Source organism: Epinephelus fuscoguttatus, linkage group LG10, assembly GCF_011397635.1.
Source record: "Epinephelus fuscoguttatus linkage group LG10, E.fuscoguttatus.final_Chr_v1".
NCBI classification, from domain to species: domain Eukaryota; kingdom Metazoa; phylum Chordata; class Actinopteri; order Perciformes; family Serranidae; genus Epinephelus; species Epinephelus fuscoguttatus.
Window position 1 is genome coordinate 33,589,570 of NC_064761.1, and position 21,416 is coordinate 33,610,985.

The window sequence follows — 21,416 nt, forward strand, 5'->3', positions numbered from 1 at the left end:
TCCCAGGGAGCCTTTTTAAATTTTGATTTTGTGTATAGTTTGATGACAGCAGGGGCTGGGAGGTGACTGTGGGCGGTGGAAATTTCTGTTTTGTAAAAAAAAAAAAAAAAAAAGATTTGCATATTTTTTTATTTTCTGCTGAAAAAAGGGTCTTTTGCGCCCCCTGTTCAAAGAAATATGAGGAACAGTCTGTAAACATCATCTAAACCATCACACTACAGTGATATAGTGTATATGGGTGACAAATCTGACCCTTGATAGGATGCTTGGTGGTGTTCTTAATCTACAATTAAAATAAAAGGGTTCACACTGGGAATTTTTATGTACCTTGAATGAAAATAATGTGTCAGAGTCCATAAAAAGCATTAAAATAGTGCTTGTTTATAATTAAAAAAAGTGCCAAGATCCCCAGGACCCCCGAACAGAAAGGCCCCTGCGTACACCTGACATCTGCGGGGCTGCTGCAACTGGATTTGCCTTGCTATTCATTTTACCCGATAAATATTATTAAAAGGGAACATCATCATAATCAAGAATCTCACTATGTTATATCCAAGCAAGCCCAATGTCAGGAAGGGTCAAAGCGTACAGATGACCACCACATAACGCAAAGGATGGGGCCCATGAAAAGATCCGTGGGATCAAGTTCAACAATTTACTTACCGACTTAAATCACAGACAATACAAGCTATTGACCCTTTTACTGTTAGTAAACAGTATGAGATTTTTTAGTGGGCGGGGCTAAGCTGGAGGTGAAACAATTCTCCACAGACATTAGCAAGAGCTCGCGAGTTCTGTTGGCTTGCTTTCTCTTTGAATAGGGTGCATTCAGAAATATTAACTCCGAGTGTCTGGAGTGTTCATAAATTCAGAAGACTGTCTGAATGTACCGTTATTCAGAGCACCACACTCACAGAGTGTCAGAGCTACTCTGTCTGTGGAGACAGAGTAGCAGAGCGCCGAGCGGAGTGAATGTGTGATTAGCTTAACCCTTCAGTAATTCATGTCAAAAAGACAATCTGTTTTTATTCGACCAACAGGGCTCTCACTCAGTGGATGGATGATGTCACAGGAAGCTTTGTGGTTGATTGCGATGCCAATCTTACAAAGGAGGATGACACTTGAATGGTTTCCTCCAGTTTGTTTTGCTATCGAAGCTAATGTTGGCTAATGCACTAAAAAGTTAGCGTTACAGAGAAATCCAACATTCCTCTTAATACCTCCCCAGTTTCTGATGAGGTGGACATGATAACCCTTAATACACATAACTTTATTCATCCCTACAACAGGAAATACTTTTTCCCCAACCTGATATGAAGTGTGCGCTGCACATGGGAGCATTTTTGATGATGGCCTCCGTCCAGTCCTTTCGTCTTATCACATTTAACCATAGCTGTCTTTGTTTTGAGCCATGACTCCTTCTATTCTGGCTCCCAGTAACACAACAAGACGACATTTTAAGACTCCTATGTTGCCTACAGCCCTGTGGTGGAGAGTCATGTTTTGCCTCCAGATAATAAAACAATGTTACAGTGACGTCGACCCTAAAAGGGTCTATATAAATGTAATAAATGTAATTTTATAGTTAAAACACATTTCACCGTGCCATGTGACACTAACTGGGTATGAAAAGTGAGCGTTGACAACCATGTGCTTTTTACACTGTTTCAGGTCTGCACACAATTTGACTAATATTTAATTAAAGTAGCCCTCAAGATTAAATGAATAGGCCTAAATGAAGAATAAAAAAGGTCACACCTGATTTAATTTTATGATTTTATGCCTTGCAGTAATTTCCTCACTCAGTGTTTGATTTTACGTTTCTCTAGTCATTCATTGGCCCAGAACACACATGTTGCTCTGCGCTCTGCCACATGTTTTTGTGTTTTTATGTCTACATCATGACTGTGTATGTGGGTGGGTGAGTGGGTGAGTTTGTGGGTGCATGCGTGGGTGTGGGTGGCTGGGTGGCTGGGTGGCTGTGTGTATGTGGGGGTGGGGGTGGGTGGGAGGGACATTTCTTTGACCTTGTAAAGCACTTTGTGCTACATTTATGTATGAAAAGTGCTTTATAAATAAAGATTGATTGATTGATTGATTGATGTGACTACCTCTGCTTTTCAGAATAAGAAAACAAGGTCTTCACAGTGGATACAAGTACAAGTAGGTACAAAATACATGTGGAAATATGATTAATTTGATTATATATATGTATCGCAGGACCTATAAAAATGTAAAGGGTTCCCCTCATGAGTGAGTTTGAGAGGCCCACTTTTGAAAATGGTGTCCCCCTGCCTGTATTTTCTGACAGCTGGCCTGTGAACATTAAGCCTCAAACTTGTGATGTCATCAAGTATGAAGTCCGGAGCTGCTTCATAGACAATGAATGGGAAGCTGATTTTGTGTTTCTATTCTTTTTTATACCTAGATGAGCTTTAGCGATTGTAATGTGCTCAGTTCTGAAACAGAAAATGTACTCATATACTCAGAACATTCCCCTGTTTGCTCTCAGTGTCATCTATAACATCGTAATCAGTTCATTATCAATGTAGCTCCAGACTTTATACCCTATGACATCACAAATTTGAGTTTCAGCACTCTAGTTTTTGGATTTCAGAGAGAGTTCTTCACATTTTTGGACTATCTTAGACCATAGGAGTAACACCCATGAATTTTGAAAATGGACGTACTTCCCCTTTAATGTCTGTTTACTAACTGGTCCCTGTCCTTCTTTCATTTGCAAAAATGACCTCCAATGATGTGTTCAATTTCAAATGATTGTTGAATTTGGTGTTGGCCTATCTTAAAGGTCATTTTTATGATTCTCTTCATTAGTTATTCTTTGGATCTGATTGAGCAGATTGATTGTTTTGATCTTTGCAGGGGTGGTTATGGGTCCTGGAGTGTGTGTGTGTGTGTGTGTGTGGGGTGGGAGGGTTCTTGTGTTTTGTTTTGTTTTTTGTCATTGGTGTATCCTTATTGTTTTTGTGCCTTGTATTAATGTTCGTTTTCTTGTGTTTTTTGTTTTAAAAAAAGGAAAAAATGGCCAATAAAAAATTGATCACAAAAAAAAATGGCCTCCAGACAAAGTTGACTATCTCTGGTGTTTATAGTGACATTACATGACAGAATAAAAACGTGCAAATAGAATATAACTGGCTGATAACTGTGATGACTGAAGATTAAACTATTACTCATTTTTATGGCCACCACCTAAAGCGCACATGGGAGAAGTCCGCCTCGGCAGAAGTGTTTTTTCATTTTAACCCGAACCACAATTTTTTTTCCTAACTTTATCCAAGAAATCTCTGACCAAGAAACTAAAATACTCTTATGACACAATTTCTTCTTCTTCGCTATTATTACCTCATGTTGTGAGTAATGTAAAAACCTTCTCTAAGTCAAGAGGAAAATAAGCAGCAGAGGTGACGAGTGACTGGTGTTTAAAATGAGACTGTAAAGTGTCTAATTTAGTGTTTGTTTTTAATAGAAGAAAGAGATTATGAGCCCAGGAGGAAAGATCACTGGCTAGCACGCTTACTGTATGTGACTGAACCTAGGTGACAAAAGGAAAAAGCCCCGAAGTATTTACAGTGTGCTCTCAGAGCCGTGATTCCTACCCTTTTTTGCTTGTGAGCCCTTTATACAAAGTAATGTCTTCTTTCACAGGTTGCATTAGTAGTGAGATTTTCAGAGTGATTTTCCTTTGTAAACTGAATGTCATTTTGTATATCAGAACCTAACTTTTTCTTGTTTCCTACCCTGATAATAATCTCATCAACCTTTGGACTCATCTCAAGTCCCTATATAGAGGTTTCATTACCAGGAAACTGTATCCTAAAGGCACACTCTCTGTGTAAATTATGATTTTACTTATTAATTTATTGATTTTTTTTATTTTAATTAACCTTTATTCAAGCAGGAAGCCAAGTCAAAACACATTTAACACGCAACAAATACAACATGTAGCACAAAAATCCACAATAAAACAACTATTTGAACAAAGTGGCTTCAAAAGAAAAACACGCACATGTCTCTGTCACCACATTCTTCATGATGCCCTTAAATTCACCAGTGGATATAAATGTTTCTAATTTTAGATCTTTCTGAAAATCTTTCCATGTCCATGGTGAACAGTAGGAGAATTCAGTTTCCCCCAGATCTGTAATAATTTAAATTGAATTTTGCATTGTCTTTTAATTTAATACAGGAACGTATGTGTTACTGTCTGTACTCGAAAATAACCTTTAACCAGAACAGACGTAACCATGAAACGAGACAGGTTAGGAGAGGTCAGGTTACAATTCCTCATCCAAGAACAAATGCAATGAAAAAAAAAGTATATTTTTATATATATTTCTCACTGGAATAGTTAATTATACCGTATTACTCAAGCAACAAGTGAAGGAAGTTTAAAAAAGCAACTAAGGAGGTCGGTCCTGGGTCGAGGCCTGTTAAACTTTTTTTTTCCTTCTTTCTTTATTTAGTTTGGTGAAGCATGCATGCTCAAAGCGTTTGGTAAGCGTGGTCATAGATACCAGTAAATACATCCGTGTGTGTATGTATGTGTGTGTGTGTGTGTGTTTATACTGTGTATACGTATTCATACAGAAAGTGATGTGTAAAGATTCACGTAGCTTTGTTAAAATTATAGTTTTTAAAATTATGTTATTTACCTATATACGTATTTTTTGAGTTGTTGCAATGTGTTAAGCGGGGTGGGGGTGATGTTAGCAATGTTACTGTATTTTATTCTCTTTTATTTGGGATGGAAGGAAAGGTGGGTGATGTAAGTGTATTTATGTCTGCATGTTTGTTAAAGCATGTGTACATATTATGTTTATCACATACTCCAGAAAGGGTAGCTGTAGCCTTGGTAACAACTGTTTTTTTCTGACAATCTGAAAATTCAGGGACACACAGGGACTTGTATTTGGATTTTAAAGCAGTAAATGGCAGCTTAGTTACAAAACTAACTTTTGCACTTCATTTAAAAAATCAATGTGTTCTGAAAGGAAATGTCTGAGTCATTTTAATACTGGTGAGCATTAAGTGCTTTTCAATACTGGATCATTGGATCAACAATTTACTGTTGTACAAAGTGACTCAGATGCAGTGTGGTGCATTAAATGTGCCTGCACATCAGAGTGGCTTTTCGGTTCAATAGACCATCCTTCAACCAAAGCAAGAAGGTTCAAGTACTGTATATAGGCAGGCAGGCAGTCTGCTGAAGTATCCTTATGGCAGCTCACCAAATCCCTCCAGATTAATTAAGTGTCATACATCTCTATCTTCAGTCTCTCAGTAGCCTGTCACCTTCATCATGGTTAAATTCTCCTGTTTTGACTACATTAGTAAAAATTAATTCCAGTTTGATTTGGTTACTAAACTGAAGCCTGACTACGGCCGTGAACCAAAACTATAATTGTAATATAGTCCACCTTTGTGCATACAGGCCTATGAGTCCGTCAAAGTTACAGGAACACGTAACAATAGGCTAAAATTTATCACACTACCACCACCACCACAAGTTACAGCCCTCAACAGTCTGTTAACATTTGACACAAGCTTCAAAGGGGGGCAGTATGTGTAGCAAGGCTGCCGTATTAGATCGCATTATATCGCACAGTTATAACTGTTACTGTGTTCTCTTACTGTGCATTAAAATACGCAAAGTAACCACTAATACACTTGTTATATACAATATTTTTGTTTGTGTGCCGTGTGTTAAAACTGCTGCATAGTCCACTATTAATATGTCTTTATTATCTCCCCCTGGGCATCACTAATAAAAGTAAATGGTGTGTCAGAGGAAAAGGAAAAACAGGAGGAATAAAATGCTGAAAAGCAAAGCTGAGACACTAATGGAAAACAGACATGCTGTCAGCTTAATAGATATATTTAGAGGTAATAGCTGAATCACTGCTGGAGCTGCATTATTGACTATTTTTGGGAGGTGACACAATGTACTCCTAAAAATAATATAGCGACAAATTTATTAGCAGAGATCATCTGTGAAAGTGTGGACAACGACTCTGTTTCTCTCTCGCACACACACACGCACATACACACACACACAAAATCATGTCAACGCACAGACATAGATACATACGCGCTAACACACACACTTATAGATCCCCAAGAGGTAACTCAAACTGTGCATCTGATGCAATAGTTAGCAACATCCCTGCAGACTGCTACAGCCTTTACCTCCAGGATTCATCTGCGTGGGCCCCATCAATCCAACAGAGAATATTGCCAACCCCTATCTGCAAATACAGCCAGCAAATCACCTGCAGCACAGGGAAATTACACACTATCTTCCTCAGTGTGGTGTTTACGCAAGTGTTCTTCATACATTTACTCTAAAGACAGTGAGAGCTCCGTCGAGCAGAAGACTGGAAGCTGAATTACAACCACAGTTACTGACTATTACTAACATATAAATAAGGCCAGAGCTGTGAAGACGACAGAGATAGAGGTGCCTTTGAGAACTTTCCGTATCAAGTCCATTTTTTTTTTTCATTTTCCTGAAACTTCTCACTTCTGCTTTCGACAAGATCAGCCATGGCCCTTTTAGAGCATGTGGTGAGGCTGTCGAATTCAGAAATAGCTTCCATGGTCAGTGTACATGTGTGAGAGCAATTGTTCACATTGTGAACCTTTATAGCTCCAGTCTTATCTCCATCTCAACAGAATAAGGGCTACACCTTTACTACACCCCCCCCCCCCCTTCCTCCTCCTCTACCAAACCCCAACCTCTAACAGAACAATAAGTCCTCTGTAACAAAAGCCACAGACTTTAAGTATGTCAAGGTGTTTGTGGTCCAGCAGCATATGAAGCTAATCTTAAATATTATTGCCATTAAGTAACACACATAGACATGCAATTGGTTTTATCGGTTGCGATATGCACATAAAAGTAAAGGTGAGGGTTGTTTATTCTGAAATAAATGGATGCAACGGGGAAAAAATGCATCCCTGGCAAAGTGTGCATGTTTCCAAGGCAACTAGTGAAAAGTTAATTAGATTCAGAGAGTCCAAGGAGCTGGACGGAGAATAAAAGGGGTATTCTACAATGACGAGGGGTTAGTTAAGGTGGCTGCTGCTGCTGCTGCAAATTCCTTAAAAGTTTGCTGTAATGCACACCTGCCATGGTGTCATCTTGCACGGGAAAAGACTCTCTGGGCTTGAGGTTGCTTTAACTTATAAAGTGCATTGTTTCAGTGGGCAGCAGACAATCAAATTGCCTGTTACAGAGAGCTATTTGTAATCCTTTAATCACTTTATGAGGATGCATCACTCCATAAGAAGTAGGTTAATCTATGAGTGCAGGAAATGAAATATGGCATTCAATCCATAAGGTGGTTCAGTGATTTCAGATGTTATTTTGGACTAGGCCCTTTTTTAGTATGATTTATGTGCACTGACTCCACACATTATAAAAATGCTGTTTAATTAGACAACAGGTTTTATTAACTTTGCAATGGGGCTGCACTGTTTCATTGTCCTCGGTCAGTGAGCTCTGCCTCTCCCAGGAGCGCGTCAACGCATTGTTTCCGAGGATCCAAGAGAAAAAGTCCATTGTTGTTGCGAAGTTTTTAATCTGGGGATTTAAAGCACATCACATGCTCAGACTGAGCAGCGGGGCGCGCGACCACAACAGGCAAACTCCTGCAAAAATCCATGCAGGGGAGGAAACTATTCATCCAGACAGGACCGACTGGGAACATCTTGCTCAGGCTGCGATGCCAGCGCACTTTTGGGGAGTTTAGGATCGCAGGAGGAAGAAGAGTGTGCAAAGGATCGGGAAACTTTTTATTCTGACCTGCTGAGATTACACCATAAGGATGACGCTCAAGTACAGCCAGCGGTCTCTCATAGTGTTGTCTCTACTGGGGATTTTATCGGCTATTATGTCTGTTTTATCGGTCATTTTGATTTTTCAGCTTCAGTCTCAACAGACGGCAGTGAAGGAGTCTCCCCCCTCCACAGCCTCGGTCATCCCGGCTCATATCTGGGCCGTGCTGCTGCCTGTGTCCACGGTGCTGTCCGCGCTGTCCCTCACCCTGCAGCTAAGCTCTGTGGTGGTGTGTCTGCTCCACAGCTACTTTTCTACTGAGGTCTGCAGAGGAGAGCAGGACACGGAAAGGTATTTAGCCTGCATGTAACGCGCCTCTTTTACCACAGGTTAAAAAAAACCCACACACACACCTGCGTCTGCGCTGTCAGCCGCTCCACTCACTTGTATCATGCTGCTGTTGATCCAAATAGTTCAGGAACAGATAGTTCCGGTCAGTTCTGATGGGCTGGGTGACGATTGAAGGCTTCAACACACCTATAATCACTTAACAGGTAATTGCAGTATCAGAAATACTTCCCTTATGCAGGAAAGCGACTTTTAAAGCAAGACTATGTCAGTTTAAATAAATAAAATAATAATAATAATAAAAAGTTGGATTCATAATCAATAAAGTTACCTTTGCTCAGTCCAGGTAGTTACAGTATAGCTTTTGCGGCTAATGTTAGCACATGTTTACTTGAGTTACTGTAAAAATACATTATAGCTTTAACAGTAGGGGAGACCAGGGTTGGTTGGCACACAGCTGTTTTCTGGTCCTTTGCAGGTCACAGACACAAAACTGTAACATCAAAATATTTGCTTTCCTCCAGGGGTGTAGCACCAAATTCTGGGCCCCATGTATAAGCAGTGTCTGTGTGACCCTTCCTCTCTCAATCCATGCCTCTCTAAAGCTCTGTTTCCACCAAACGCTTTCAGTATAGTAGCTTTGGCACCAACAGTAACCCCTCAGACACGGTACCTAGACCCCAGCGTTTCCACTGCAAACAGTAGTCTTAAATGTGGGCCGGGTTGTTGTCACTCACTGCTTCCTCCAGCACTCACTGTATTTCCTCCTCGTTTATCCACACAGCTCCACCTTTTAGCACCAGAGCTGTGTGCTACGTACCCCAACAGAGGGGGGGGGACCAAAGATGGGGATGGTACAGAACGGTTCCATTGGTACCATCCCCAACTTTTTACAGTAGAAACAGAAAAAAAAGCGTACTGAACTGAACTGTACCATACTGCTTGGTGGAAACGGGGCTTAGCACAACCTTTGGAACTTTTTTAAAACTCTGATTTCGCTTTCTTGGCGAAATATGTGAATGTATGTTGGTGCTCCAGAAGCACTATCAGTCACTCTGCTCTAGTTGCGTTTAGAGTCATTTTCTAGTGCATTCTCGGACTAAAGCATTTTGCACCTCTGACAGATGAGAGGGGCTATTAAAGAGTGTCCACTGTTATTTCATTCTGAGTTCAGTCTTTTGTCCTACAAGTTTGATGTGGTGATGGCACTAATCAGAAAAAAAAATGCAAACAAAACCAAACTTTTCCCATTTCCCCCCCCATTACAATGCCGCTGCTTTCTTCACCCACACCCATCTACTATGTTAACCCTCTATGGTAAGCATTATGATGCCAGTTGGTAAAATAAAAAAAAATGTTTGCAATGTTTTTTTTTTTGGTCATATATATACCTTTAGGTAAACATCTGGTGTATGACCTTAAAGCAACACAGAACCATGATGGTGAGAAATGAAAAAAAAGAGGGCTACAGTTTTAAATGTTTAGAAAATTCAACATAACACTCATGGTTAATTTTCAAAAACCTTAAATTTTAAAACAAATTGAAAAACTTTCCCTGAACCTTACTCTCACACAACATCGTACCATTGTGGAACAGCCTATAAGTATGAATGCGTTAAAACATCTGACAGTCACTAACTTTTTTGGTGAGGGTGACGTTTCAGTTTTATAGTAAGCTATCAAAGGGAAAAAGTGGCCTGTGGACTAGATGTATTATAAATCTGTGTTAGATAAAGATATTGAAAAACTGTTATTTCTAGTTAATAGACAAAGGAATCAGCTACATTTTGATGTAAGATTTGTAAGTTTGTGATGAGTGATGGTCACTGACGGACATAACTTTGTCACAAAGTTGAGTCAAATCAGAGTGGGGCTGGTTAGCAATTGTAAAATAAACAGCTGTAACCGTAACTGTATTTTGAGTTTATTAAAGTATGTTGAATGATAAAAACCACATTTATTGTTTTATTTTGAATTGTCAGTGACAAAAGTAATTCGATCTTCCTTCAAATAAATTGCTTAAAAATGGTGTTTGATTAAAACAAATGGGCAGATATTAAATTAAATGACCATGTTGTCTGGTCCTGTTTGGATTGTTTGATTGGTAGCTTCATTTTATTGAAACTATGCCATTTTAACACTGTGCTCACCAACCCCCTGATGGGGCGGGTTGGCGTAAATGCACATCATGACTTCAATCACAAATCACCAAACTTTGGAAAACATTTTTGTACATTAAAACATGTGTATTCATAGCTGAGACTGTATCCTTTTATTTGCTGCTGGTTAGAATATTTTAACATAAATTATGCCAGACTGATACGACAGAGTGGAACATGTGCCGTCCACCCCCAGCCTCCCCTGTACTGGAAGTGTCATTGTGAAGCAAACACTCTCTAATTTCACTTTAACTACTTGTTTTGGTGCAATAAATGACCGGGAAAACCCCCACCCTTCATGTTATGTAATACAATCCAATACAATGTCATAAATCCTACAGGAGGCAAACTTGTTTTGAACATTTCTTGACACTAAGCTGATGTTAATTCAACTTTACTCCAATTTTAACCTTTAATATTTAAGGCTGCAGTTTGTGGTATATTTGTCCATATATTTAAATAAGTAAACTTTCAATATAAGGCAGAGCAAAACAAAACCAGAATGAAGAACAGCCTCAAATAAACCCAAGAATGTAATCAATGCCCTCTGTTTTGCAGCACTGTATTGTGCTGCGTTCTACATAGGCACATACTCTCTGGTCTCACACTGCTCAACACTGTTGCTATAAGTGGAAAAAAAAACATGATATGTATTTAGTCTGTGTTTCTTCCTATGCCCACACAACCTTCTTTAATTGTTCTTGGTAAACCACAGCAGATCCTGGTCGATTGCGTCAAGTTTCATTAAAAGAAAACACAGTTTCAGAAGCATAAAAGGGCCTTCCTTATGTGTCAGAGTGCAGAGGCCCGTGCTGCAATGCTGCCGGCCGACCCCCACCCCTCAACCCCTATGAATCCTGTCTAAACAATGGCCTTCCTCTCATTATGCACCCAGCGCACGGCCTCTCGCTGGCCCTTTCCCACATCGGTTTACAAATCCAACAGCACACCCCGGGACCTCCCCACTGACACAGGGGACATTCCAAGAAAATGTGAATAATAATGAGCTTTACAAAATATCTTGCACTTACCCAGATAATCAGTTATCAAGTGTTTGGGTACACAGAGTTCTGATATGCAAACTTATTAGGGGGGAAATTAAAAGACGAAAGAAAAGAGTCAACACAGAAATTATGTTACAGAAAATTATCTTCATTAAGCAGCAGTGTTAAAGTGTAAACATGAACATGTGACATTTGTTCCTACAGAGCAGACTGGTTCCTTTTGGATAGCAGAGCTGTGCGACACGTGGCTATCGGACTGTTCTGTCTCGGGGTCTCTGTCTACTTGGCAGGTGAGAACAGTAGCTCAATTTTCTTTTCAAAACATGTTGCTCAATCTGGTGTCTCATATATTTAACTCTGAAATAAAGAGAAGAACTGGGCACCTGTTGCTGCATTCCTTCTGTAGGTGTGTTAAGCTTTTAGAATTTGCATGCAGGGTACTTTTTGGTCTTAATCGTTTAACAATAAACTCACAAAACCCTGAAAACTAGAGTCCAAAACATTGGCGCTGCAGTTGATTTTCAACAGTAGAGGCACAACCAGCACGGCTGCTCTCTCCCCGGTCCGTCCAGCGAGTCCACGAGAACAATGCATTCTTTGAGCAGCGTCCATGACTTAAGTGTTTTTAATGCTGAACCTGGCAGCGCTGTGGCGCTCTGTTCCACTGAGCGGCTTGTACTGGGGGAGGTCACTGGAGGCAGTCACTCCATTGTGATGAGGAGGTGTCGCCCTTGTGACCTCGCTCCGGCCTCAATCAAGACGTAGCGGAGCGAGGGACTGTAAGAGCAACACCGCCAGCTCAGGAAGTCGCGTCACATGCCAGAGCCGTGCTTTTCTCCTCCTTCCTTTAGCATGCCTGAGTCCATGGTCCTTTTCCTGGAGATAAACATAGAACAGCTCAGCTAAGAATAGCTAGCCTTTATCTGACATTTCAACACAATGAGATTTTTTTGTAAAGCATCCATTGCTGTGATGTTGAAAAAGGAATGTGAAAATAATCGTGCAGTAAACCTAGATACAAGTAAAGTGAAGTTATTAGACAGATGAACATCGTTTGCTGGTCATTAAGTGTTTCTGTGTATATGAATTCTCTCTTTTTCTCTCTCTTTGCAGCCATGTCCATCTTCATGCTGCTCATATTTGAGGTGGAGACAGGTATTGCAAGCGCTTGCGTCCTCTCCTCTGGGATCTTAATCCTACTGGTCTTTGTGATCCACTCTCTGGTCAAAGCTTCTCATACTGCCAAGCGCTATCACGACGACCACCTCGACCACCTTGACACCCTCTACCAGAACGACCACGGCAGCAGCACCACTCCCGTGTCCCGACACTGCGAGCTCAAAATCGGCGTGGACAAGCCGCGCATGCACCGAACCCAGTCTCACCTCCAGCATCCCATCCCCTACCGGCAGCAGCAATACCAGCAACAGCAGTACTCCCCTGCCACAGGCTCCCAAGGCCACGCTAGTGATAAAGATGGCTACAGCAGCGGCGGCAGTTGTCCCCGAATGCACAGGACTCTGTCTACTGAATCTGGTTTACTGCAGGCCCAGGCTAAACCCTGGAACGGGGTAAACAACGAGATGAGGAGCGTCCTCGCACGCAAGTCAGGGATTTCCGCAAAAGACTCTACTCTTGTGTGACTTATAGGAAGCGGCGCTTGTTGTTAAAGACACTGATGACCTTTAAGCATCGCAAGAGGACTGCTAACACAAGTGTCATCTTAAACAGACGAAGAACTTTCAGTTCGTATGTTTTTATCCTGACTGAACGAGGACGACATGGGACACAGACTGAAAAACATACTCAAGTTTTCACCTTCATTGAATGATTTCTTCTGTTCAGATTGTAAAGCATTTTAAAAAACAAAATGAAAAACAAATTGAGCACAGCTTTTGTATAATTTGTATTGTTTTTTTTTTTAAATGAATGAGCTTGATTTAAATTTCATTATACACACCAGTGTTGCCCAAGTATCACAAATGTATAGCGTTCAATGTAATAATGTGAATACTTTATTCTGCTGTATATGGTGGCTTTTTGCCAAATATTTGTGCATAATGTGTTTTGTTAAATGTTCAAAATTATGCCACAACAAGTATAAATTAATGACCTTTAGAAAATATAATTCAGTTTGAATGTAGGATGTTTTTTGACAAAAGACATTAAAAGAATGTTCACAAACACCTGTAAACTTTAAATGGCATTTAAATACACATTCAATACCTGAAAACAAACAAACAAACATACAAACAAACAAACAGTTTCGTCAATATACAGGCCTGAATGTGATTATATCATGTCTGGAGGAAATACTAACCTTGGACACCTCTGTCCAGAGGTCATGAGGAAGTGGTGGGGGCATGTGCAGCAGAGACAGGGGGACTGGGAGAGGGGGTCACGTCATGTAAGCTTCATGCAAGGGTCAGTGGGAAACAAAAATTATAATAAGCACAGGCAAATAAAACAGAAAACATGAAGCTCCCAGTAACTACAAAAGAGTTTAGCACAGGTCTGATAAATATTTTGCAGTTATTGGGGTGATAAAGTGGCATGAACAGAAAGGTAAAAACAAGCTGTATTAGCTGATGTCCCAAAATAATAAAAACAACAAAGGTTAAAGATGTGACGTGGAGCAAAGAATGGATGCAAACATGACAAAACTCCAGACATTGAGTCATTTATGTCTCTTATTTCACTTTTCTTTTATCCTTGACACATTGTGTAGGGGTGTGTTTAAATATTGAAAAAATAAAGTATGTCAATGTTTGGAAAGTTAACTGTACATAAAAACCAGCTGCAATAACGACCATCCCTCCTCTACATGACTCAAGAATTTTCGCAAACACTCTAATATTACCGAAAAACTCAAGAGATAAAAGCACTGAGTTTTGCAGAGTTATAGTACTTATGTCACACTTAACCTTTCAAATGTCACACCCGCAGGCACTGCAGTGCTGGAGGGCTTACACTTTGGAGCAGCTATAAACATGTGTCCTCTATAGAAAAGTTGAGTCAGATAACAGCCACTGAGAACTTTGCTCAACATGTGTAGCTGTGCATCTAAATTTTCACATTCTGTTGCTTTTTATCAGATGACCTTCTTTCATGTTTCACCCCTCCACACTTTGAACATCATCACCGTGTCTCAGTCAGCGTATTCACTGCTGCCTCCTACCTGCGTCCTTGAGAGCTGCTAATCTGCTCCTTGATGCTGATGGCCTGACGGAGGAGGCTGTCAATGTTTTTGAAATACATGCTGCTGTTCGTCATGCTCTTCACGGCGCTGCGAAAAAAAACAACAGATCAATGAACGTGTTCACAGCCATGACATGGTAGTGGGGCTGTGCAAATATGTTTGTCTATGTTTCTGCTCACCTGCATGCGTACTCTACAGTGTAGATGGCACCTTGACTCTGCTCCTCCCAGCTCTGCATGTCAGTCTGTGTGAGAGAAAACACATCAATTAAATATTCAGGAGAAAACCACATTATACTAGTAGTTGCTGTCCACAGCTGTTGACAGCAAAGCAATGTGTTTTACCACGAAACACACACTCTTTAAGACTAATGTTGTGCCTTAAAGAGGATGCAGGGTGTCACACACTTAAATTTAATGCCTTTTAAAGACTTTTTCAAGATAATTTTAACCAAATTTAAGACTGAGTTTTGGACAAATCATGTTTTTCTTATTCAAGCATAGCAGGTAATTAAAAAAGTCAGTAGTACATATGTAGTCTGGTGCAGATGTAGGTTTGCTGTAGGAATGTGGTTATTGAAGTGAGTTATGTAGATCTAAATTTGGCCAACAGCTAAGTGCAAGTATACAGTAAAAGGACAGAATTAGGTTCAGTGGTAGGTTTAAAGATTTGTAACATTATATATGTGGACTTTCATGGCACAGAGGAGCTTTTGTCTTACAGAAATTAAAAGGTGGATGGATGAAATTAGATAATATATTTGTTGCAACTGAGACCTCACAAATTCAAATTTAAGACTATTTAATGACTTTTAAGGCCTGAATATTTATAAAATTGAATTTAAGACTTCTTAAGAACATGCAGATACCCTGGGTGACAACTGAAACAACTACCACAAAAGCTTCTGATGCTTGAAAAGACGTCAGAGAGTAATAACAGCACCCAAACACAATTACAGAAAATACAAGTTCAAGCAGAATTCATGTTACTTCTTTACTATTGTGTGCCTCACTTTTTTTTAAATACCTGTTTTTCTTTTATTGAGTGAGCATGGTTCTGAATACAGTACATTTCATGTGTTATATATCATTTCTTAAAAAACCCAAACAAACAAAAATGATTTACTCCAGTCATATAATGCAGTAATATATGGTTTCATCACATTAGATGTTGAATCTTCACCCACACAAGCTTGTATGCACTTATTGCATACACACAGGGACCCTCATACCTCCCACACCTTCATACTACATTGAGAATGGGCTGCGTGATGAATTAAAATCGCTTCCTTACAGTACCATTACTTATTTCATGAGCACAATTAAATTTGACTCATTGTTAGTTTGTGTTCTGTTTAAAACAACCTGGTCAATACCTCCTGCCCTCCCTCCTCTCTCCCTCTCCTTGCGACTCTCAGACCCCAAAGGTGTCAGCACTCGCTTCCAACTCACCTCATGACTAAATTGGAGCAATTAACCACCCTGATCGGTGATGTTAACCTAAACCTCTCTCACCTGGACTCATGGCGGTGCAAACAAACCCTCTGATTCATGCTGTAGTCTCTTACCCTGGCTGCTACTTACCCTCAATAGTGCCTCAGTTTTAACTAATTAATTTAGCAATTTCTGACCTTTAATTGAAGGGCAGAGGCATGTGTGTGATGTCATCTAAAGATATAACAAGGAGCAGGTCTTGTTTTGTTTACAGTGTACATTATTAGAGTGAATATGAGCCATCCATTATTTTGTGGCATCCACAGTTGCTTGATTTTTAATACAAATATTCCTGTCAGGAATGTTTGTGTCATTTGGTTGTAATATTTTTATTGGGTTTGGTTGCAGTTGTCAGTTTCTGACTTTTTTCCCCACCCTTTACAGCTTTTGGATTAGTTGCTAAAGTTGTCATTCACTGTCAAATCTTAGGACATAGCATTAGCTTGCCAAATGCTCTGGGCAGCAAACACTGATATAATGTTGTTACACCATATTGTGCCAAGTATGTTTGTATGTTTGCACTATTTCTTTAATTTTCTAGTGGCTTTACATTCAGTTTTTTCTCTCCATCATGATGACACAGGCTGAGTACCTTGTGTTGCACCAGCTCAGGCAGCGACCGTCTGACGTGTTCCTGCAGTCTGTAGAGAGCCACCGACGGCTCGTTAGCCAGCACGTACATGCTCTCCGTGAATTTGTCGGTCACTACAGAGTCAAAGAATTACAAATAAATATTCAGACAACACGACTTGCGTTAGAATAAACGGAGAAAACATCCAGCAGCATGGGACACGGACAAAAAGCGAAGTAAACACAGTGCTAAAATCGCGTTAGCTTAGCGGCTAATGTGCTAACTAGCTTAGCTGCAGCGTTGAAAGGCAACAATGAGGTGAGTTGTAGTTTTATTTATCTTGCTAATAATTACCTCGTCTAACTTTCAGCTGCATCTCCTGGTCCTCCATTGTGTCGGCTGGTAATCACAGTCAGAAACGGATAACACAATGGTGCTATACGCGAGTTGTGTCAGGTGATTGTAGCCTCTTCCGTATTTTTGTTGTCATGTGCCACACGTTAATGTTCCGGACGGAAATATCGATCATGAAAAATCAGTTCTTCCTTCAAAGAGTGCCAAGCGCTGTGATGTGTTACGCGGGTTGAATCAAACGTGTCTTCATTTCCTTATTTAAAGAATTAATTGATTTGTTAAATAGCTAATCAACTGAGCGATAAGTGATGTGTTTCGGCACACTGGGATGGTCTGCGGGACCCACGGTGCCACTCGAGATAATTCACTTTCAGTTTGCCCAGAAGGAAGTTAGCGCAGATTAGACTGTGAGGCTGGATGTGGTGAGTGGACGATGTCATTTGCTCCATAAACTAATTGTGGCTACTTTTTCTTGAGGGTAGGACCATAATATTTAGTAGCATATGTCTTGTTTTATGTTGCAGTGATCATGGAGGCCAGAGGTGATGAAGAGGTTGCAGAAAGCCAAAATAATCGGTCATCTAACGCTAATGTTTGTCCCTCCGAGTCCAGAGATGAGAGGTCCAATGGTATCTGTGCCTCTTATATATTCTGTCTTTTAGTAAAAGTTTCCAGCGTGTGATCACTTTCCTGACATGTTATGTTTTTCTGCTGCCACTCGATGTGTGGAGTGTTAAAATAAGCAAACCTGGACATGGTTGTGATTCACCTGTGTGTGTTAGTGTCTCCAGAAAACATGGATGTGGATGAAGAGGGTTTGTTCATACACTCCACCACTCTGACCAACAAGCAGCGTGGGAATGAGGTTACAGTGCGCCCAGCAACACTAGACTGTAAGTACTGGTGAACATGCTGTGGTGGTGAAGTGCTGACAGAAGTGTGTGTGTGTGTTTGACAAGCATTGTATTTTCATAATGGAGTTATAAGAATTTTTTCACCATCAGCTCTGTCCATACACCAGCTGGCAGCGCAAGGCGAGGTTTCACAAGTGGCTGCACACCTGAGTAAAGGTGAGGAATCTGTGTCACAGCAGGATAACAGGATGCAAATTATCGTAAAACTTCACTTAATAGCTAGTTATTGATTTGTTTAAATCACTGAAATCGATCGGCTTATATTTGGGACAGGCCTTTAAGTCTTTTCACACAAAATTGTTGCTCAGCAAAGACCAGGAAATACAATCACATTGTTTATTTAAATCAGTATGATTATTACTTGCCGATAATATATATCAGTTATGAATCATTCATTTGATCTAGCTCTGACAGCATCCGGCACCCACAAAACACCACTTTATCCTGCTGTTAAAACAATACTCACAACATGGATTAATCTTTATGAAAAACCCTTTTTATTCTTTTGATCTGAGGACCCTTATGGACTAAAGGAATATGAATAACTTACAGGATAACTCATAATTTGAGGCAGCCAACAACATCCAAATAACTGCTAGACAACCAGACCAGGCGTCTAATCGAGACAGGCCTTTATTTGTCAAAATGTGTAGCCACACTGGGCTAGTAAAAGAGACTAGGTGTTTAATTGGGACTTGGCTTTTAATTGAAGTTTTACACTGTCTGACACTGAATTGAACAAAACTCCTGCTTTATGTTGCAGACAGCTCACTGCTCAGCAAACAGGACGAGCGGGGCTTTACGCCTCTCATGTGGGCAGCAGCGTTTGGAGAAAAAGCAATGGTGGATTTTCTCTTGGAAAAGGTTAGAAGTAAGCGACTGCTGACCTGTGATTGTGGGGATAATGGTCAGCTTGTTATTGTTCTCCTTTATAATTTCATGTGGATGTAATTGCACTTAATTTTTTACTGCCTTATTCAGTTTTATCTTTGTGCCTATTGCAACACTTGATCTATTATTAATGTCAGGATACCATGCAGAACTGTAATTAGAAAAATGAGCCTTAAATGCAGATGTGGGCTACATGTGGATTCCATCTGCTCAATAAAAGATATTAGAAAAAAGAAGTAAGCAGCTGCTGTGCACAAAGACTTGCACACATGTAGACAAAATGCACTACCTAACTGTTACATATGGGTTTTCTTTTTTTTTCAGGGCGCAGACCCCAAAACAATAGCGAGGGAGCGGGAGAGTGCTCTGACACTGGCCAGCTCTGGAGGTTACGTGGACATTGTTGAGTCTCTCCTCAGACATGGAGTAGACATTAACACCTATGACTGGGTACATCATGACTTTCTTTATGTCTGACATGTCATCACAAGTTCATCAGATAAATTAGTTATGGCAAACCAACACACAATGTTAAGATGGTTGAAAACATCTATTAAACATGTAAGTACATTTGTTTTTGTTTTTACTTAACATTCTTGTATTTCTTTCTCAGAACGGTGGAACTCCTCTTCTCTATGCTGTCAGAGGGAACCACATCAAGTGTGTGGAGGCACTCCTAGGTACAATGCACATTTATGATCTAAGGCAGGGGTGTCAAACATATGGTCCAGAGGCTAGAACCGGCCTGCCAAAGGGCCCAATGCGGTCCTCTAGATGACTTTGCACACTTAATATTGTTGCTCTCGATGTAGAGGCCAGTCAGCAGACTTAATGCTTATGTATTGGTTATGTCCACACCTCTCCACCCTCTGGATAAGTATTTTTAAAGCCTTCAGTGAGATGTTTGAAACCCAGTTGGACCCCAACCTAGTCTGTGCACTTCTTGGTCTCACTTTGAAGGAATCCCGTGCTGTCTTACCACATAATAAAAGCCCACGGGGTTAAAGCTTTCACCACTCTCCTGGCAAGACGTTTGATCCTTCTAAACTGGAAGCAACATGCTCCCCCATCCTTTTCTCATTGGGTCAGGGATGTCATGTATTTCTTAAAGATAGAGAAAATCAATACACACACAAAGGGTCCTCTCAAACCTTTATTAAGACATGGAGTTCCTTTTTGGACTTTTTTTGATTTGCTACAGGACCCCCAGGGTAAAGAATAAAGTGGTGCCTTTAAATGTAGCACTTACAGATGTTTTCTTTTCTTTTTTATTTCCTTTCCTCCTCTTTCTTTCTACATTTGTTTGAGTATAGTAAAAGTCAGGAGAGGAATGACTGAATTGATGTCAAATATACATTTTTTTGTATTTTTGTTGTGGGATTAAAAACATTGAAAATCAATAAAACATCAATAAAACATATTTACCATACCATACCATACCATACATACGGTCGCTGCCTGAGTTGGTGCAACACAAGGTACTCAGCCTGTGTCATCATGATGGAGAGAAAAACAGGATGTAAAGCATACCATACTTACCATATTTAAAATGCTGCCTCAGAGGCTTTTCCATCCTGACCAAAATACAGTTCTCTGGAAAAACAATGAACACTTTCTGTGGTCAGATTTAAAGATAGTGAACATTTTGCAAAATCTTGTCAACCAGCAGCTTCAGTCCAAAATAATCTGCATGATGACTGTCTTAAAACAATATTAGTGGAACCCTGCTGCTGATTGTAAATGGTTTATAAGGCAAGGGATGACTTAACCTGCTTCTTCAATAGCTTTCCCACTTTAGTCGGAAATTATAAAAAAAAAAATCACATGTAATGAAAGAGTGTAGTAGACTGATTGAATGTGATAAAAATGACACTGTTGAATTTGCATATATTTTTCTTAGAGTATCGTGGGCTGTTCGACATTTATTTGTAAATGGATGAATGTTTTCGGAATGATTTTCTTTACACTAAAAAAAGGAAAAATTTGAAGGGGTTGTTGAGATCAAACTGAACTGTATGTGGCCCCTGAACTAAACTGAGTTCGACACCCCTGATCTAAAATCATGATTCATTCTGTTTGAATGCTTTATTAATTAATATTACTCTACGTTCTTTAAGCCAAAGGAGCAGACATGACCATTGAGTCTGACTCTGGCTACAGTCCGATGGCCTTAGCTGTTGCCCTTGGACACAAAAAGAGTATGTATTGTCTTATACCTAACAAATACGTTCTTTTATGAGGCTGCTGTAAAAAATGCTGAGTTAACATTTTCATTTCTTTTGTTTCCCAGTTCAGAAAGTGTTGGAGGACCATATTCTGAAACTCTACAAGCCACCCACATGACACTAGTAAACATAAATAACTGGAAAGAACGCTTTGACGCAGCTGATCTCAGATCTACGACCAGCTGTTACTGGTGGTGAGATGACTGAGATGTCTGTCACTATAACAAGTCATTGTAATAGACTGGTTCATATCCAGTGACATTAACACTGGGTAAACTACATGTTTTTTTAGAAATGGTTTATTCCATTAATGCATTACATTGTATGTACTACAGTGTACAAAAACTTGTAATGCAACGTTGAGCAGCAGAAATTATTTTGTTTGGCTGAAGGACAGCAAAAAAGGATTGTAAACATGTTTTAATAAAAATATTTTTATACTGTGTGTTCCACTGGA

The 21,416-nt window shown here is 39.9% G+C and overlaps 3 protein-coding genes across 6 annotated transcripts; 2 read left to right on the forward strand and 1 right to left on the reverse strand.

Moving 5' to 3' along the window:
* The first annotated feature begins 7,579 nt into the window (after window positions 1–7,579).
* Window positions 7,580–13,496, forward strand: tmem221 (transmembrane protein 221). Its single transcript, XM_049588839.1, has 3 exons — window positions 7,580–8,152; window positions 11,517–11,602; window positions 12,426–13,496. The coding sequence occupies exons 1-3, from the start codon at window positions 7,851–7,853 to the stop codon at window positions 12,953–12,955; spliced, it is 918 nt and encodes a 305-aa protein (XP_049444796.1). The 5' UTR covers window positions 7,580–7,850; the 3' UTR covers window positions 12,956–13,496.
* Window positions 11,440–17,120, reverse strand: borcs8 (BLOC-1 related complex subunit 8). 2 transcript variants are annotated; one of them, XM_049588844.1, is made up of 6 exons: window positions 16,930–17,120; window positions 16,597–16,709; window positions 14,691–14,755; window positions 14,491–14,598; window positions 13,633–13,724; window positions 11,440–12,188 (listed from the first exon to the last, which is right to left on the reverse strand). In XM_049588844.1, exons 1-5 carry the CDS (start codon window positions 16,964–16,966, stop codon window positions 13,655–13,657), a joined length of 393 nt encoding a protein of 130 aa, XP_049444801.1. In that variant the 5' UTR covers window positions 16,967–17,120; the 3' UTR covers window positions 11,440–12,188; window positions 13,633–13,654. The 2 variants fall into 2 exon arrangements, with proteins under 2 accessions (XP_049444801.1, XP_049444802.1); XM_049588845.1 differs by lacking the exon at window positions 13,633–13,724.
* rfxank (regulatory factor X-associated ankyrin-containing protein) lies at window positions 16,694–21,400 on the forward strand. Of its 3 annotated transcripts, none has more exons than XM_049588843.1 (9): window positions 16,694–16,893; window positions 17,454–17,558; window positions 17,712–17,822; window positions 17,934–17,999; window positions 18,607–18,707; window positions 19,059–19,184; window positions 19,348–19,414; window positions 20,852–20,932; window positions 21,025–21,400. In XM_049588843.1, the coding sequence occupies exons 2-9, from the start codon at window positions 17,459–17,461 to the stop codon at window positions 21,075–21,077; spliced, it is 705 nt and encodes a 234-aa protein (XP_049444800.1). In that variant the 5' UTR covers window positions 16,694–16,893; window positions 17,454–17,458; the 3' UTR covers window positions 21,078–21,400. The 3 variants fall into 3 exon arrangements, with proteins under 3 accessions (XP_049444800.1, XP_049444799.1, XP_049444797.1); XM_049588842.1 differs by lacking the exon at window positions 16,694–16,893 and adding an exon at window positions 17,122–17,351 and having other exon boundaries at window positions 17,430–17,558; XM_049588840.1 differs by lacking the exon at window positions 16,694–16,893 and adding an exon at window positions 17,124–17,351.
* Window positions 21,401–21,416: the final 16 nt, after the last annotated feature.

Bases quoted from the DNA above. Each gene is read 5' to 3' on its own strand.
- tmem221 (XM_049588839.1), top strand. From the start codon at position 7,851: ATGACGCTCAAGTACAGCCAGCGGTCTCTCATAGTGTTGTCTCTACTG. The intron at 8,153-11,516 runs GTATTTAGCCTG...TTGTTCCTACAG, and splicing joins GGAGAGCAGGACACGGAAAG to AGCAGACTGGTTCCTTTTGG. The intron at 11,603-12,425 runs GTGAGAACAGTA...CTCTCTTTGCAG, and splicing joins GGTCTCTGTCTACTTGGCAG to CCATGTCCATCTTCATGCTG.
- borcs8 (XM_049588844.1), bottom strand. From the start codon at position 16,966: ATGGAGGACCAGGAGATGCAGCTGAAAGTTAGACGAG. The intron at 16,710-16,929 runs GTAATTATTAGC...TTGACTCTGTAG, and splicing joins GCAGCTGAAAGTTAGACGAG to TGACCGACAAATTCACGGAG. The intron at 14,756-16,596 runs GTACTCAGCCTG...TCTCTCACACAG, and splicing joins CTGAGCTGGTGCAACACAAG to ACTGACATGCAGAGCTGGGA.
- rfxank (XM_049588843.1), top strand. From the start codon at position 17,459: ATGGAGGCCAGAGGTGATGAAGAGGTTGCAGAAAGCCAAAATAATCGG. The intron at 17,823-17,933 runs GTAAGTACTGGT...TTTCACCATCAG, and splicing joins GCGCCCAGCAACACTAGACT to CTCTGTCCATACACCAGCTG. The intron at 18,000-18,606 runs GTGAGGAATCTG...TTTATGTTGCAG, and splicing joins GGCTGCACACCTGAGTAAAG to ACAGCTCACTGCTCAGCAAA.